Source organism: Natator depressus, chromosome 12, assembly GCF_965152275.1.
Source record: "Natator depressus isolate rNatDep1 chromosome 12, rNatDep2.hap1, whole genome shotgun sequence".
Taxonomy (NCBI): Eukaryota; Metazoa; Chordata; order Testudines; family Cheloniidae; genus Natator; species Natator depressus.
Genome location: NC_134245.1, coordinates 34,485,020 through 34,499,347, shown reverse-complemented (window position 1 = coordinate 34,499,347; position 14,328 = coordinate 34,485,020). Strand labels below are relative to the sequence as shown.

The 14,328-nt window shown below is 39.7% G+C and overlaps 1 protein-coding gene and 1 long non-coding RNA gene across 2 annotated transcripts in view; one reads left to right on the top strand and one right to left on the bottom strand.

Moving 5' to 3' along the window:
- Positions 1 to 14,328, bottom strand: part of CDH13 (cadherin 13) — a 758,666-nt gene that overhangs the window by 71,069 nt on the left and 673,269 nt on the right. Inside the window, exons 9-10 of the mRNA XM_074968836.1 lie at positions 13,179 to 13,361; positions 12,502 to 12,755 (exon numbers count right to left, since the gene is read on the bottom strand). Coding sequence (XP_074824937.1) covers positions 12,502 to 12,755; positions 13,179 to 13,361 — 437 coding nt within the window. The remainder of the gene's footprint in view (positions 1 to 12,501; positions 12,756 to 13,178; positions 13,362 to 14,328) is intronic.
- Positions 9,535 to 14,328, top strand: part of LOC141996646 (uncharacterized) — a 28,597-nt gene continuing 23,803 nt past the window's right edge. The window contains exon 1 of the long non-coding RNA XR_012641581.1: positions 9,535 to 9,661. This is a non-coding gene — a long non-coding RNA (uncharacterized LOC141996646). The remainder of the gene's footprint in view (positions 9,662 to 14,328) is intronic.

Genomic DNA, 14,328 nt, shown 5'->3' with positions numbered 1-14,328 from the left:
TGTTGTTGTTTGGAGCCTGGGTAAGACCGAAGACTGCTCTAATCTGCACACAGTGCAGAGCAAGCCCAGGATTAGGGAAGCTCAAAGGTGCACCCCCACCGCACCCTGACTTGTGCTGAGCACTGGTCAGTGGGACCCCAGGATCTGGCCCGCACTGCATTTTGGCCAGGGGCAATTTTTTCACACATCCTTCTAATCCTTAGAGCAGATGTTGTTCTCAATTCCTTCCATGCTACTCATGAGGTAACTTCAGAACTTCAAGCCAGTTGTTTTTAAAGATACAAACAGAGAGGCCAAGTGGGTACCTGAGTCTGATCACCCCCTTCCATGGAGGAGAAACCAGCAAGGGTGGAACAGAGGGGCAGGCTATCTCAGAGAGGAGATGTGGAGTCTCTTGCCAAATATTCCCACAAGAGACTTGAGACCCTGTGGAATTCAGATAATGTGAAGGTTCCCAGCCTATGAAAGAACCTTCCAGATCGATGAATCCTGCCTCTGCTACTGTCCCTCACCACTGCCAATGTGGCTCCATCCAGAGCCATGGTACCATCGGCTGGTTCCCCTCATGATTTGTCAGAAGCATCCATGGAGGAGATCCAGAGCAGCATTTATTCCCGCTCTGGCTCATCTTCATTGCAATCTCTGCAGCAAGTGGCAGACAGAAGCCTATCTTATGTTCTTCAACATCTTTCCTTTATCCCTGGCTTACAAGCCGACAGAACATCCATAAAGGAGTACCCAACAATGCTTCAGAGAGTGAGGAAGCAGGGCCTCATTTTCAGGGCATGACAGTACATTGATAAACACAGGGCAATCTTTGTTTCCACAACAAATTATTTGTTCCCTTCTTGCAATGATTTAACCCACAGAGTCTGGCTTCTTATTTGTCTGATTAATTAAGACTGCTTAATCCTTTACACTCATGCAGGAAAGAGACTCTCATGCACTTGGGGTGAGATTGCCTCATGCACTAGGGGTGAGATTCGTCTCTCTGGTGGAACTTATCGCTTTGTCCAGCTCTAAGGTTGAGGAGAATGTCTGGTGGTAGTGGTGGTGTGTGAAGTGCAGATGACATGTCCGGGTTCCTCACCTGTGTGGTCATTTTCAGCCTCCTTTCACAGCTCTGGTAGGACTTGAATTCCAGATCTGGCAGATTTTTAAATTCTCTCCATCCTAAGGATTTTACTCTTGCCATTAATTCTCTTCAGTTTCATTTCACTAGTTTGTTTCCACCAGAGAGATTCTCTTGCCAGCTCTTCCTCACAGTTAATTCAAAGTGTGTGATCTCTCCAGGCAGTGCCAGCCAAATGCCCTGTAGCTGCAAATAATTCTCAGAACAGGAGAAACACTGATAGATATTGGACCCAATTTTCCTCTCACACCTCGTAACCCCACTTCAGTTATACATGTAAAAGTGGTGTGTAAAGAGAATCAAGCATACCCATCCCTTTCTAGAAGCCGCTCCAATCTGAATATCTTCACTCCTTTTCTCATTTTACTGTTAGTCTAAACAGTTTGTTACACAGGGAAAGAATTGTATATTTATCTCACCACTTAATAAATGAAAGACACATGCCAGTTCATTCAGATTACCAAGGAGCAATGAGCATGAATCTTTCATTCAAAGTTTCTCCTCTCTGAGTATTAGTATTACAACAACACCACAATACATCTCACTTATCATTATACACTATACACTGCTACTATAACCACATACAAGAAAAGGTTTTCAGTGAAAATGCTGTTCTGAAGGATGGTCTGAAAGAATTTCCTCTATAGCATGAAGGAATGGGCAGGACTGTTTCTTTCAGAATGAGGTGATTCAAGCCTCTTCCACTCCCCTGTCTCTGGATTCCACTGCTACAATTAGCTTCTCTGGAGGCAATGCTTTGTGTTTCAAAGATCTTGGCAGGAAGGGGAGGATAGGAATTACTTGTACCTTAGGCCAAGTTTTCATGATTTCGCTCTCCATCTCCATTATTTTTAAAGCAGTTTGTACTCCCCAATATACATCATCTTCAGATTTAGAGATGCTCTCCGAATTCCCAGGGTGTGGATTTTGGACAGGCCATAAATACAGCTGCAGAGCTAACTCAAGATGCTCTTGGGTATAACTTAAAATGAAAAACCCTGGTGCTGCATACTGAGAGTATGGCTCAGCCATTAATTTTTAAAAATAAGATCTATTTTTCTATCTGTAGAAGGAAAACAATCTCCTGATGTTAGGGGTCCAAAGACAACCCTTTCTGACTCTGGAAGACATATTTAACAAGGACTGCGTGTATTATTTCATAAGCATGCACTCTTACCTTGAGACTTGCTGTCCCTCTCTCATTATATAGTACTTCCTTAAAATGATTGCAGTGCAACCTAAAGCAAGTTTATTGACCCGTGCCTACAATAAAAGTGTGTCTTAAAAAAGACCCAGTATGCATCGGAGTATGCAAAATTAATCCCTTAACAGTTGGCGAGGAATGTTGTTTGAAGTCTCATCATTCTTGGACATAGGGTGCTCAGATTTGCTTGAAAAAACCCAACTTGCAGAACAGAATGAAATACATTTCTTGAATTAGTTTAATGATGCATGGCTTCTGATTTCACTACATATAAACTAGTAACTGGCAGCACAAATGGGAATAACAGATGTAAACCATTTCTTACTTTATTCCACTGAATTCTGCTTAGTTTCTCCAATGTTTGGGAGTCACGATGAACTCACCGAGCTTGCAAATTTCACATTTAATGTAAAAAGAAAAAAGAAAAAAGAAAAGGAGTACTTGTGGCACCTTAGAGACTAACCAGTTTATTTGAGCATGAGCTTTCGTGAGCTACAGCTCACTTCATCGGATGCATAGCATATTGTGGAAACTGCAGAAGACATTATATACACACAGAGACCATGAAACAAAACTTCCTCCCACCCCACTGTCCTGCTCGAAGCTGTTACGAGCAGGACAGTGGGGTGGGAGGAAGTTTTGTTTCATGGTCTCTGTGTGTATATAATGTCTTCTGCAGTTTCCACAATATGCTATGCATCCGATGAAGTGAGCTGTAGCTCACGAAAGCTCATGCTCAAATAAACTGGTTAGTCTCTAAGGTGCCACAAGTACTCCTTTTCTTTTTTCTTTTTTCTTTTTACGAATACAGACTAACACGGCTGTTACTCTGAAACCTGACATTTAATGTAGTCTCAACACTATCTTACAGGCCTTTAGGAAACCACTCCATCTTTTCAAAGATGAAACATGGCAGTTTTCACTTACACCAGCATAACTCTGGAGGATCTCCACTGACTTCAGTGGATTCCACTAGCACTGACTCTAGGTTTCTGAAGATGGAACAGAGCAAAATCTTGCTCACTTGTAAAAGTAACCACCAATGGACTTAGTAGATACTACGCTGCCCGGTTGCACTTTGAACAAAGATATTAAGAAATGAGTATCATTCTTTAACTCATTGTCTGAGAAACTCAGGACTTGTCAACACTTACAGCACTGCAGCTGTGTAGCACTTAGTGAAGATGCTATGTGTGCCAACGGGAGGGCTTCACCTCTCTGAGAGGCGGAAGCGATGTCAACAAGAGAAGACCTCCCATCGACCTAGAACTGTCTAAACCAGGAGTTTGGTTGATATCCCTGTGCTGCTTAGGGGGATGGGTTTTCCACATCCCTGAGTGACGTAGTTATACCAACATAAGTTTGTAGACCAGGGCTCAGCATTATTACTTTCACAGTCTGTTATTCAAGAAAGAAGCCCCATTAGAATTTGTCAGTGTTTTGCTCTAAGGCTCAAGTCCAGTATAAGAAGTAAAACAAAGTCTGTTTTACATTTCAACATAGACAGCTGTTGTTTGGAAATCATGCTATGAACAGCAAGTACTGATTATGATCTCAATTCCACTAGTATAAATCAGGAGCCATACCACCAAAGCCACTGGAGATATTCTGGTTTCATATTGGTGTATTTCCACTGACTTCAAACGCATTGTAAGTGAGATCAGAATCAGACCTTAAGATTGTTAACATGTCAAATTTATTGTAAAATAGCCACATTGCCTTTCAACGTAATGCAGCTGAGATCTCCTCAATATTCTTCTTATTTATTAATTCATTTGTATTATTGTACTTAGGAGCCCAAGTTATGAATCAGGACCGCATTGTGTTAGGCGCTGTACAAACTATGACAGTGGGCCTTCAGCTATCTATTCAGACATCCTTGATATTATATGGCATCAACTGGGATTGACTACAGATGAGTTGCCAAAATTATTGCATATAATTTTGACAAAGTTTCCATTCCTATGAGCCTCATTCTAGCATGGGTTCTATTTCTAAGCACTCCAGCTTCACATACATCTTTCAGATAGGAATTAAGGCCATTTTAATGTTGTTATTTAATTAATTATACATGCTGTATTCCATAAACTATTTTTTTCCTGGAGATGTTTCTACAGCAACCAGTCACATCACTTACCAAGAATGAAAGTTGCAATAATATACTCACATAAATAATTAAAAATCCTAGAGCAGAGTAGGTAATAAAAATATATTGCCATGATAAAACATGAAACCAGAGAGCATTGCTTTAATTAAAAATTATAAGTACGCTGCAGTAAACAACTTATTTACACTTAGTTTGAAGTCTAACTATGGTTATTCCGGAACTTGTTGAATCCAAAGAGCAAAGAAATGACAAAACTTGATCTCTCCATGCAGACAAATTATTAAGGCCAGTAACTATGTTTAATTAAGATCTACTGTTAATAATGGATTTCAAAAAGCAAGGCTCTTCTTTTAATTTCCCAAGGTAGAAAATGTTATTAAATTTGGCCTTTAACTTTGCATTGACACATACCCTTGAAACTTCTGATTAAAATTTCAGAGGTGGGAAAGAGGCACCCAAAATTAAACTCTTAAATCTGGCACAAAAATAACAGTAATCCCTGATTAAGAAATCAAATTTGAGAAACTTCATTATCAGTCTATTAATAAGTCGTTGGATTATAATTAATAAGGGGGCTTCTGGATTTATTATTATTATTTATTATTATTGTTATAAAAAGTTGGAAGCTGTAGAAGGAACTGAATACTTCAGAAGAAAATATAGGTTAATATAGGTTAATCAGTCTTAGAATTTCAATTGTACGTTAACTGGTTCCATTGCTTTCTCCCTGTGAACACAGAGGGACAAAATTTTGCTCTCAGTTACATTAGTGTAAATGGGGAGAAACTCTGTTGGTTTTGTCTACCGGTTCTTGTTTTGAGGGCTTGATTCAAATCCCACTGTACTCAAGGGGAGCCTTTTCATTGACTCCAGATCAGGACATGATTGTCCAAGGCCTGGCTTGAAATTAAAATTACTCTAGATCTAAACAGATGTAACTACGGGCACAATTGGACTTGGATCCTGAAGTGTATGGTTGTGAGTTTTAGTTCCCAGTATGATGTTTATAACTCTAATAACTTCCCTTGAATGTTAATGCAGGTGCACTGCTAACCATATGCATACTGATATCTAGACCTACAGGTATATGGGTTTTGATTCTTGCAAATACTTGGAGTCTTTGAATACTTCAGACTGAAGAATTAGAAGGAAAATTGTCTCAAAAATACAGATGCCTATAGGAATCTTTATAAGGCAAGCTACGTTTTCCAAAGAGACAAGTCATTTAAATCAGATTCAGATATTTGGTGCTCAAACAATAGATTCAGTTTGATTTGGAACCATGGTACAGAAATGTTTCTTTATGTTATATTCATGATTTTTAAAGTGTAGTTGTTACACTATGTTGGTGGTCATTACTAATAGCTACCAGCACCTCCTAATTGTAGGTACAGCAAATTGAAAATACCTTTTTGGCCCTGAATGGTCTCATACATTAGTTGCAATACACTGAAAACAAAGGTGGGTGACGTGAACAAAACTCCTCATACCTCTATCTGTACAGACATACATTTTGCAACTGACATATGTATTTTGTTGGGAATAATGGATGCATGGATCAGGGATGCGGGCATGCAGTTCGCACAAACATATATGGATCAGGGATGTGGGCATGCACACACAAACTGAGACTTGCACTTGTCCATTAAGGCTTAGTGAATGTATACTTCATATTGTGCCTGCTTGAAAATTTGACCTTACTATACCAGTACATCCACTGGTGAGAACTACAGAGCATTTTCCACAATACATGTAATTTTACCCTAGCTAAATTGCAAATGCTTTTCTCTTTCATATAAATGTCTAATCCTTTATTGACTCTTCATAAGCTATTTGCTTCAATAATACCCAGCAGCAGTGAGTTCCACTGCTTAACTACATTGCATGAAAAATCCTTCCTTTTCTCTATTTTTTATTTTGTTCAGTGTTTTCTATTTCTTGTATCAAAAAGAAGATATATACAGCCTGATTAGCCTATTCTGAGTCACACACTATTTTCCATACCTCTATTATATTCCCATTTGTTTTTCTCCTTATAAAATTAATAGTCCTTGTCTTGTAAAATACTTCCTCATATATGATCACTATCAACTCTCGGCCCTCTACCTCATTGTTGTGCTTTTTCTGGATGTTCAGCATGAGAGAAGAAAACCTCTCTTTTGGGTAAAAGAAAATTCCAATTTTTGGCAGTGCCTATATTGTCCACATTAAGTTGTGGGCTCTGGGAACCTTTCATTTAGCTTATGAACTATTATTATTCAGAATTTCAGGAGTCCTCTGCAGCAGGTTTTAACTAGTGGTAGATTGCAAAAGGATTTATGCTGTTTAGCTGCCTGCATACGCTATTTGAAAAGCAAACTAGAATTCCCAGTGATCCACTAATACCACCTATAATTTGCATTCTCAACATAATCATTAAAAAAATTGGCAAAATCAGCAAGTCTGGTTCAGAAGTACAGATAACAGATTCAGGATTATAAAAAAAACCTACTGCATGATTTTCTTAACCCATTTCACGTATACTCCCTATTCTCTTGGGGCTGCTCTCTTAGCAGAACAAGATCAAACATTGCAAATAATTAATGAGCCTTTTCTTATCAAATAGCTCCCATGAAAATACTTAAAACTGTCAATAAATTTAGCCCTGTATATGCTAAACTCAATACCAACACCAAAGGGAATATGGGACTTTTTTTCTACATGAGTCAGGCTTTGAATAATGCACGTGAGGGTCATATTGCTGAATCTGACGTGATAGAAATTCCACAGCTCTTTTCCGTCCATCAACAGAAAGCTATGACAATGGTGAATGAAATAAGAATTCTCCGGAGCAAAGAGTAAAATGAAATGAATGGCTAAAAATGCATTCAATAAATAAATACATTTAAAAAACAGGGAAATGACATCAGTTAAGATCCATCCTTCAGATAATCTGATTTTTAAGTGACAACATTTACAGGTACTCTTGATACAGAAAAACAAAATATTCATAGTCTATTAACTAGATGTTTTTGAGATGATGCAGGGAATTGAAATCTTTAATTATACGTGTTACCTTTCTCCCCTACATTAAATGTTGAGTACTCTTACCTGTTTAAATTCATCTTCACATCATTTTAATCCCCACCTCTCAGTCCAGTCCTTCACAACACTATACTGATACATGCTTATTTACATTGAATTTCATTAATGACCCATAGACTCATTTTCCGTAAGAAGTGACCAGTCACTTCTAAACAACTCTGGTGATGATGGACAAATCCACACATGGATTGGCATTGTGGTCTCTACAGGTACATAAGAACATAAGAATGGCCACACTGGGTCAGACCAAAGGTCCATCAAGCCCAGTATCCTGTCCTCTGACAGTGGCCAATGGCAGGTGCTCCAAAGGGAATGAACAGACAGGTTATCATCTAGTGATCCATGCCCTGTCACCCAATCCCAGCTTCTGGCAAACAGAGGCTAGGGACACACCATCCCTGCCCCTCCTGGCCAATAGCCATTGATGGACCTATCCTCCATGAATTTACCTAGCTCCCTTTTGGTAGAGCCTTAGTGCCTGCCCTGCAATCACTGGGCACTCAAAGATTCAATTGACTTTGCCTGGAGTGTACGGAATACGGAAACAAGGAATACAGGAGCGGACCAACACCGCTTGAGCTACAGAGCTTATCCATGGCCTTGTTGCTCCCTCTCATGGAAAAAAGGAAATACAGAAGGGTAAAAAATGACTTCTAAACCTCCATGAAGTTTATCATAAAGTCAAAACTGCATTCTTCCTTCATGCAAATGGTGTTTGCAACCTCATGCGGTAAGGACTCAGGAGAAGGGGTCACAGACTGCACTGCCCAAGAGAATCCATAGGGAAATCAGAGCACAGTGTTTCTTAATCCCTCTTACATTATTCTATGGCACCTTTCTACCATTCATTTTCAATGCCCTGCAACAAGGCTCCATTTCTAACTGGAAATTCTCCTGGGAAGCATATTACAAAGAGTGGCTGCTCACTGATTTTTCTCCTCACATGCACCTTCTCAATCTTTAATAACCGACAAGGCAGCTGATCTGTAGAGGGACTCCCCAGGCTACAGCCTCTGGTCCTCCTTTCTGCATTCTACATCCTCGCTCCACCCAGTTTTGCTTCCCTCACCCAGCTCAAGTGTCTAAACACCTGATTGAAACTCCTCCTCTGATATGCAGGAAGGTAGAGTTAACGTTATTTCAAAGAAAATACGATTTTGAGACTAACATCATTGTATGACTTGTGTGTTCTTTCTAAATTTTCATCCAGTTCACCAGAGACTCCAGGAACCATTTTTAACTGTAAAAATAATCTGCTTTTTTGGGCTGGAAAAATTATTTCCCTCTTTCCACACGAGCCTTCCCAGAACACTGGTAGATCATCATCATAAGATGCCTAATATAGGCTGTGGTCTCAAGAGATTCAGACCAGGAAAATAGCAATCAGATGTCATAAAATAGCTTTAAAATTGATTCTCCATTTTTAAATATGAGAAGATGGCAGCACTTAATAATTGCCAACTCTGTTCCTCAGAGAGAGAGTATATGTATGGAATTATATTTCTATAGTACAGAAGACATCATCATGTGGCTGGTGAGAGGAAGACAGCTAAGGGAGTTAGCCGGCTGCTCAATATCTCAGGGGTTTTCTGCCTTCCTGCTATTGATTAACTTTGGTGGGGAAAAAATTAGCACTTTTCTGTGCTAGGATCTTGTCATCCAGGTTAGTAGGACTCTGGGTTAGTTTACTGGTTTGCTGTGTGGTATGGTGTGGTTGAAATCTAAGCTCAGTTGCTGACTGTCTGGGCTAGATCACCCTGCAGTTAGGTGGGTTAACACCTGAATACAAGCGGGGCTCTTTGAAGTGAGGGCAGTGCAATTTTTTTTTACTAGGCCAGAGATTAGAGGTGGCTGAATGAGAAAGGGTGAGTCACCCATTCCATTTGAAAAAAGAAAAGGTAGCCACAAGTACTCCTTTTCCTTTTCTCCTTTTCTTTTTTCTTTTTCTTTTTGCGAATACAGACTAACACAGCTGTTACTCTGAAACCATTCCATTTGAGAGTGCGTGTGGGGCCCAAGCTTTAAAAAGCACACAAGTTCCCTGTGGCTGGTAAGATTTAGCTGCTGGGATGAAGGCCGCTGGAAGACTAAGGGAGTGAACCAGCTGGGTTCTTCAGCAGAAAAAGGCAGAGAGGTAATGGTTGTTTTTTGTTTGTTTGTTTCTTTAATTTGCAGATACTGTCAGGTCTGATCCTGAGCACATCATCATGGACTTCAGGGCTCTGGGAGCAAGGGTGAAGGAGGTGGGGGTGCAGATGAGAGTCTCTTCCATTCTCCCAGTTGAGGGTAAGGGCCTAGGCAGAGACACATGCACCCTGGAGATGAGTGCAAAGCTGTACAGATGGTGTTGACAGGACGTCTTTGCCTTCCTCGACTCTGGGGTGCTATTCTGAAAAGGAGGACTGCTGGGAAAAGATCAGGTCCACCTGACCAAGAAGAGGAAGAGTATTTTTGGACACTGACTAGCCAACCTAGAGAAGATGGCTTTAAACTAGGCTCAAAAGGGGCCAAGTGATAAAAGCCTACCGGTAGGTATAAAAAGGTGACCTTGATAGAGGGCGAGAAGATGCAGCTGGAGGGAATGAAAAATGACAATAGTGTCATAGAAGCGACAAAATGGAAAAGAGTGGGGGAATCTGCTTAACATCTAAAAAGTCTACATGCAACTGCAAGGGGTATGGGGAATAAACAGGAAGAACTGGAAGGCTTAGTACACAAGTTAAATTGTAACTTAATTGGCATCACTGAGACTTGGTGGGGGATAAACCTCATAACTAGAAGATTGCTATAGAGCAGTATCGCTTGCTCAGGAAGGACAGGAAGCAGAAAAAAAGAGGAAGTGTTGCTTTATACATCAAGAATATATACTGTTGTTCTGAGGTCCAGGAAGAGGTGAAAGGCTGGCCAGTTAAATGTCTCTGGGTGAAGATTAATGGGGAAACAAAACATGGTAAGGGTCTATTTGAGACCACCAAATCAGGAGGAGGAAATGGATGAGGCATTTCTAGAACAAACAACAAATATCCAAATTTGGTAAGTAATGAGGGGTGGGGGGCATTAACTACTCAGACATCTGTTGGATAAGAAATACAGCAAAACACAAAATCTTCGGTAAGTTCTTAGAATGTATTGGGGGCAACTTATTGTTTCAGAAGGTGGAGGAAGTAACCAAGGACAGCCATTTAAGACTTGATTCTGACAAACAGGGAGGAACTGGCTTTGAATCTGATCTTGGAAGGCAATTTAAGTGAAAGTGATCATGAAATGATAGATTTCATGATTTTGAGGAAAGGAAGAAGAACAGAACAGAACAATAAGGAAAATGAACTTCAAAAAAGCAGACTTGAACAAACTCAGAGAACAGGTAGGTAAAGTCCCATATCTAAGGGAGCATATCTAAGGGGGAAGAAGAGTTCACTTTTGCAAAGAGACAATATTGAAGACACAACAGGAACAATCTTCAAGTGAAGGAAAGGCAGGAAGAATAGGAAGAAATGAATATGGCTCCATCAGGAGCTTTTTAATAACCTGAAAATTAAAAAGAAATCTTACAAAAAGTGGAAATATGGACAATTTACTTTGGATGAATACAAAAGAATAGCAGAAGCATGTAGGGACAAAATCAGAAAGGCCAAGACACAAAATGAGTTACATCTAACAAGGGACATAAAAGGCAATAAGAATTTGTTCTAGAAATACACTAGGAGCAAGCAAAAGACAAAGAAAAGTGTAGGCCCACTTGTTAGGGGGATGGAGAGCTAATAACAGGTAAAGGCTGAGGGGCCTAATGCCTATTGTGCTTCAGTCTTCATTAAAAAGGTTAATTGTGACCAGATGCTCAACATAATTAATATTAACAACAAGAGGAAAGGAATGCAAGCCAAAACAGGGAAATAGCAGGTTAAAGAGTATTTAGATAAGTCAGATGTATTCAAGCCAGCAGGGCCTGATGAAATTCACCCTAGGATGCATTAAGGAACTAATTGAAACATTCTTGCAACCATTAGAAATTATCTTCAGGAAGCCATGGAGGACAGGTGAGGTCCCAGAGGACTGGAGGAGAGCAAACATAGTACCCATCTTTAAAAAAGGGAACAAAGAGGACACGAGGAATTATAGATTAGTGTTGATTGGTTCACTGTCAAACTATGACAGCAAATCTTGTAGGCTCCCTTAGGTGTCTGTCCTGGGTCTGAAACTATTTAATATTTTCATTAATGACTTGGATAATTGAGTGGAGAGTATGCTTATAAGATGTATGGATAACACCAAGCTGGGAGGAGTTGCAAGCACTTTGGAAGATCGGATAAAAATGCAAATGGACCTTGGTAAACTGGACAATTGGTATGAATGAAATTCAATCAATACAAGTGCAAAGTACTGCATTTAGGAAGGAAAAATCAAATGCACAACTACAAAATGGAGAATAACTGCGTAGGTAATATTACTGCTGAAAAGGATCTTGGGGGTTATAGTGAATCACAAATTGAATATGAATCAACAATGTGATGCAGTTGGAAAAACGGCTAATATAATTCTGGGGTGTATTAACAGGAGTGTTGTATGTAAGACAAGGGAGGTAGTTGTCCCACTCTATTCAGGTTAGGTCTCAGATGGAGTATTGTGTCCAGTTCTGGGTGCTACACTTTAGGCAAGTGAAGAAGTGGTTTTTACCCACGAAAGCTTATGCCCAAATAAATCTGTTAGTCTTTAAGGTGCCACTGGACTCCTTGTTGCTTTTGTGGATACAGACTAACCTGGCTACCCCCTGATACTTGGAAGACTATTGCCACCTGCCTAATGTAGATCTTTGTCTTCATGATAATGAAGCTCTTCATTCTGAAAAAGAAATCCTCACTCCTTATTATCCAGATCCCAAATTAATTTAATTTAATGTGGTACTAACAGCCAAGCTCTTCAGGCACAACAGACATTTATATTCACTTTTTGGTAGACTTAGAATATTGCACTCACCGAATAGTCTGGTGTTGCAAGGTATCTGGATCTGTGGCGTTTACTGTTAACACAACACTGCCTATGGGGCTGTTTTCTTGTTTGGTTACCGTCATTGGGTCTGGGTGGAAAACAGGGCCTTCATTTACATCCAGAACAGTGATCTGAACTGTTGCTGTAGAACTGGGGCCGTAGGCTATGTCTGGAACCAGCGGGTCTTCATTTTCTACTTTGATCAGCAGTGTGTGGAATGCTGAGATCTCGTAGTCTAAAGGCTGTAAGACACACCAAGAAATCAGAGTACCAGATGCGAAGAGCATATATAACATTCATCCAAGCTTGTAAAAGTGACAGAATTAGCCACAAAGGACAGCACCTCCATCACCATCATTGGATACATCCTGCTGTCTGGTCAAAGTTCAGCAACAGACAAGTTGTGTGGTCTCCGTCTCATACTTTATGTATATATAGCCACACAACAAAACCACAGCATGTACTCTAGCATAGTAGCAGAGCTACTAGCTTCCAGTAAGCAGGGTTATTGTGTTATTGTAACACAGAAGGAGTGACATGTATTGCCTAAACTGAACTGCAAGCCAATCATATACTTTCGACTTGCTAATTCCAGTAGTTGGTCCTTTTCATGTGAAATGTACCTCACAGTAATAATAAATTACACAAAAGCAAATTGCCCTTACTTTGACAACAGAGAGCATCCCCTCATTGGTCTTTGGGTTGGTATGGATTTCAAAACTCTGTCCTGGGTTTCCATTGATAATGGTGTACACAGCTCTCCAGGCTCCTGTTGCTGGGTCATCTCGGTCTTCAACAGTTAAATTCACTATCACTCCTGTGACTCCTTCCTTTACGGTGGCTTGGAACTAAAAGAATATTTGTTATTAGTACTATTAACAATAATAATAGTTACTATTTTCTGGTAATGACCACACAATTTTTTTATTCAAGACAGCATTCATTATTTACATCAGAAGAAAGATGTAATACTTGAGTGAAACTCAATTTCATAGGCCATAAATAATACATTCCCGGAGCATGAAGAGTAAGGTACTATATCATTACTGCACTGCTTCTGTTCTTGATAGATTGTAGATAAGTAACAATGTGATAGAAAACACCCTTTGAAAGCACTTGACTAAGAAGAAAAAAATCATCTAGTAACTTCAGTTAATGCACTGCAGATAATACACGGAGGTGCAGAAGTGCACAACTACTGGAAAAAGAAACATTGAGAAGTAAGAGGGTGGATGGAACACGATTCATTCTTCTTTTAAGATTCTTGCCTTTTGATATTTTCCAAAGCCCCCCCCACCCCCGCTTAATTGCTCATTACAGTGGTCGTAAATAAATAAAATATTTGACTTGTGTCCCTTATCTTGCTTTTTCTCTGATGAGTTTCTCTGGGATAGAATAATTGGGGTTCATTTCACTACTTAGTTCCCATACCTATCATGCATTACATTCTCTTTTCAGAGGGAAGAACTGTCATTATGGGAAGTTGCCCCTATTTTACAGGTCAATTAACCAAATCTTACCTGGGTAATCTACAACTTGATTATGATCCAATCAAACTGTATATGAACACTATTCTCACTTAGCAGGGGTATATTAGGTAAACCATCACAGATGCACATGAATTTCAGACACAATAATATTCCTCAATTCTAAAGCACTGGCAGCTGAAGCACTTTATATTAATTAATTTAATGAATACATCTCTCCATGGTCTTGTGGTGGGGAAGAGTTTTGATAGATTGATTTTATGGATGGATAAACTGAGGCTCAGAGATAGATTCAAGGCCCAACCTTGAGAAGTACAGATCACCTGCA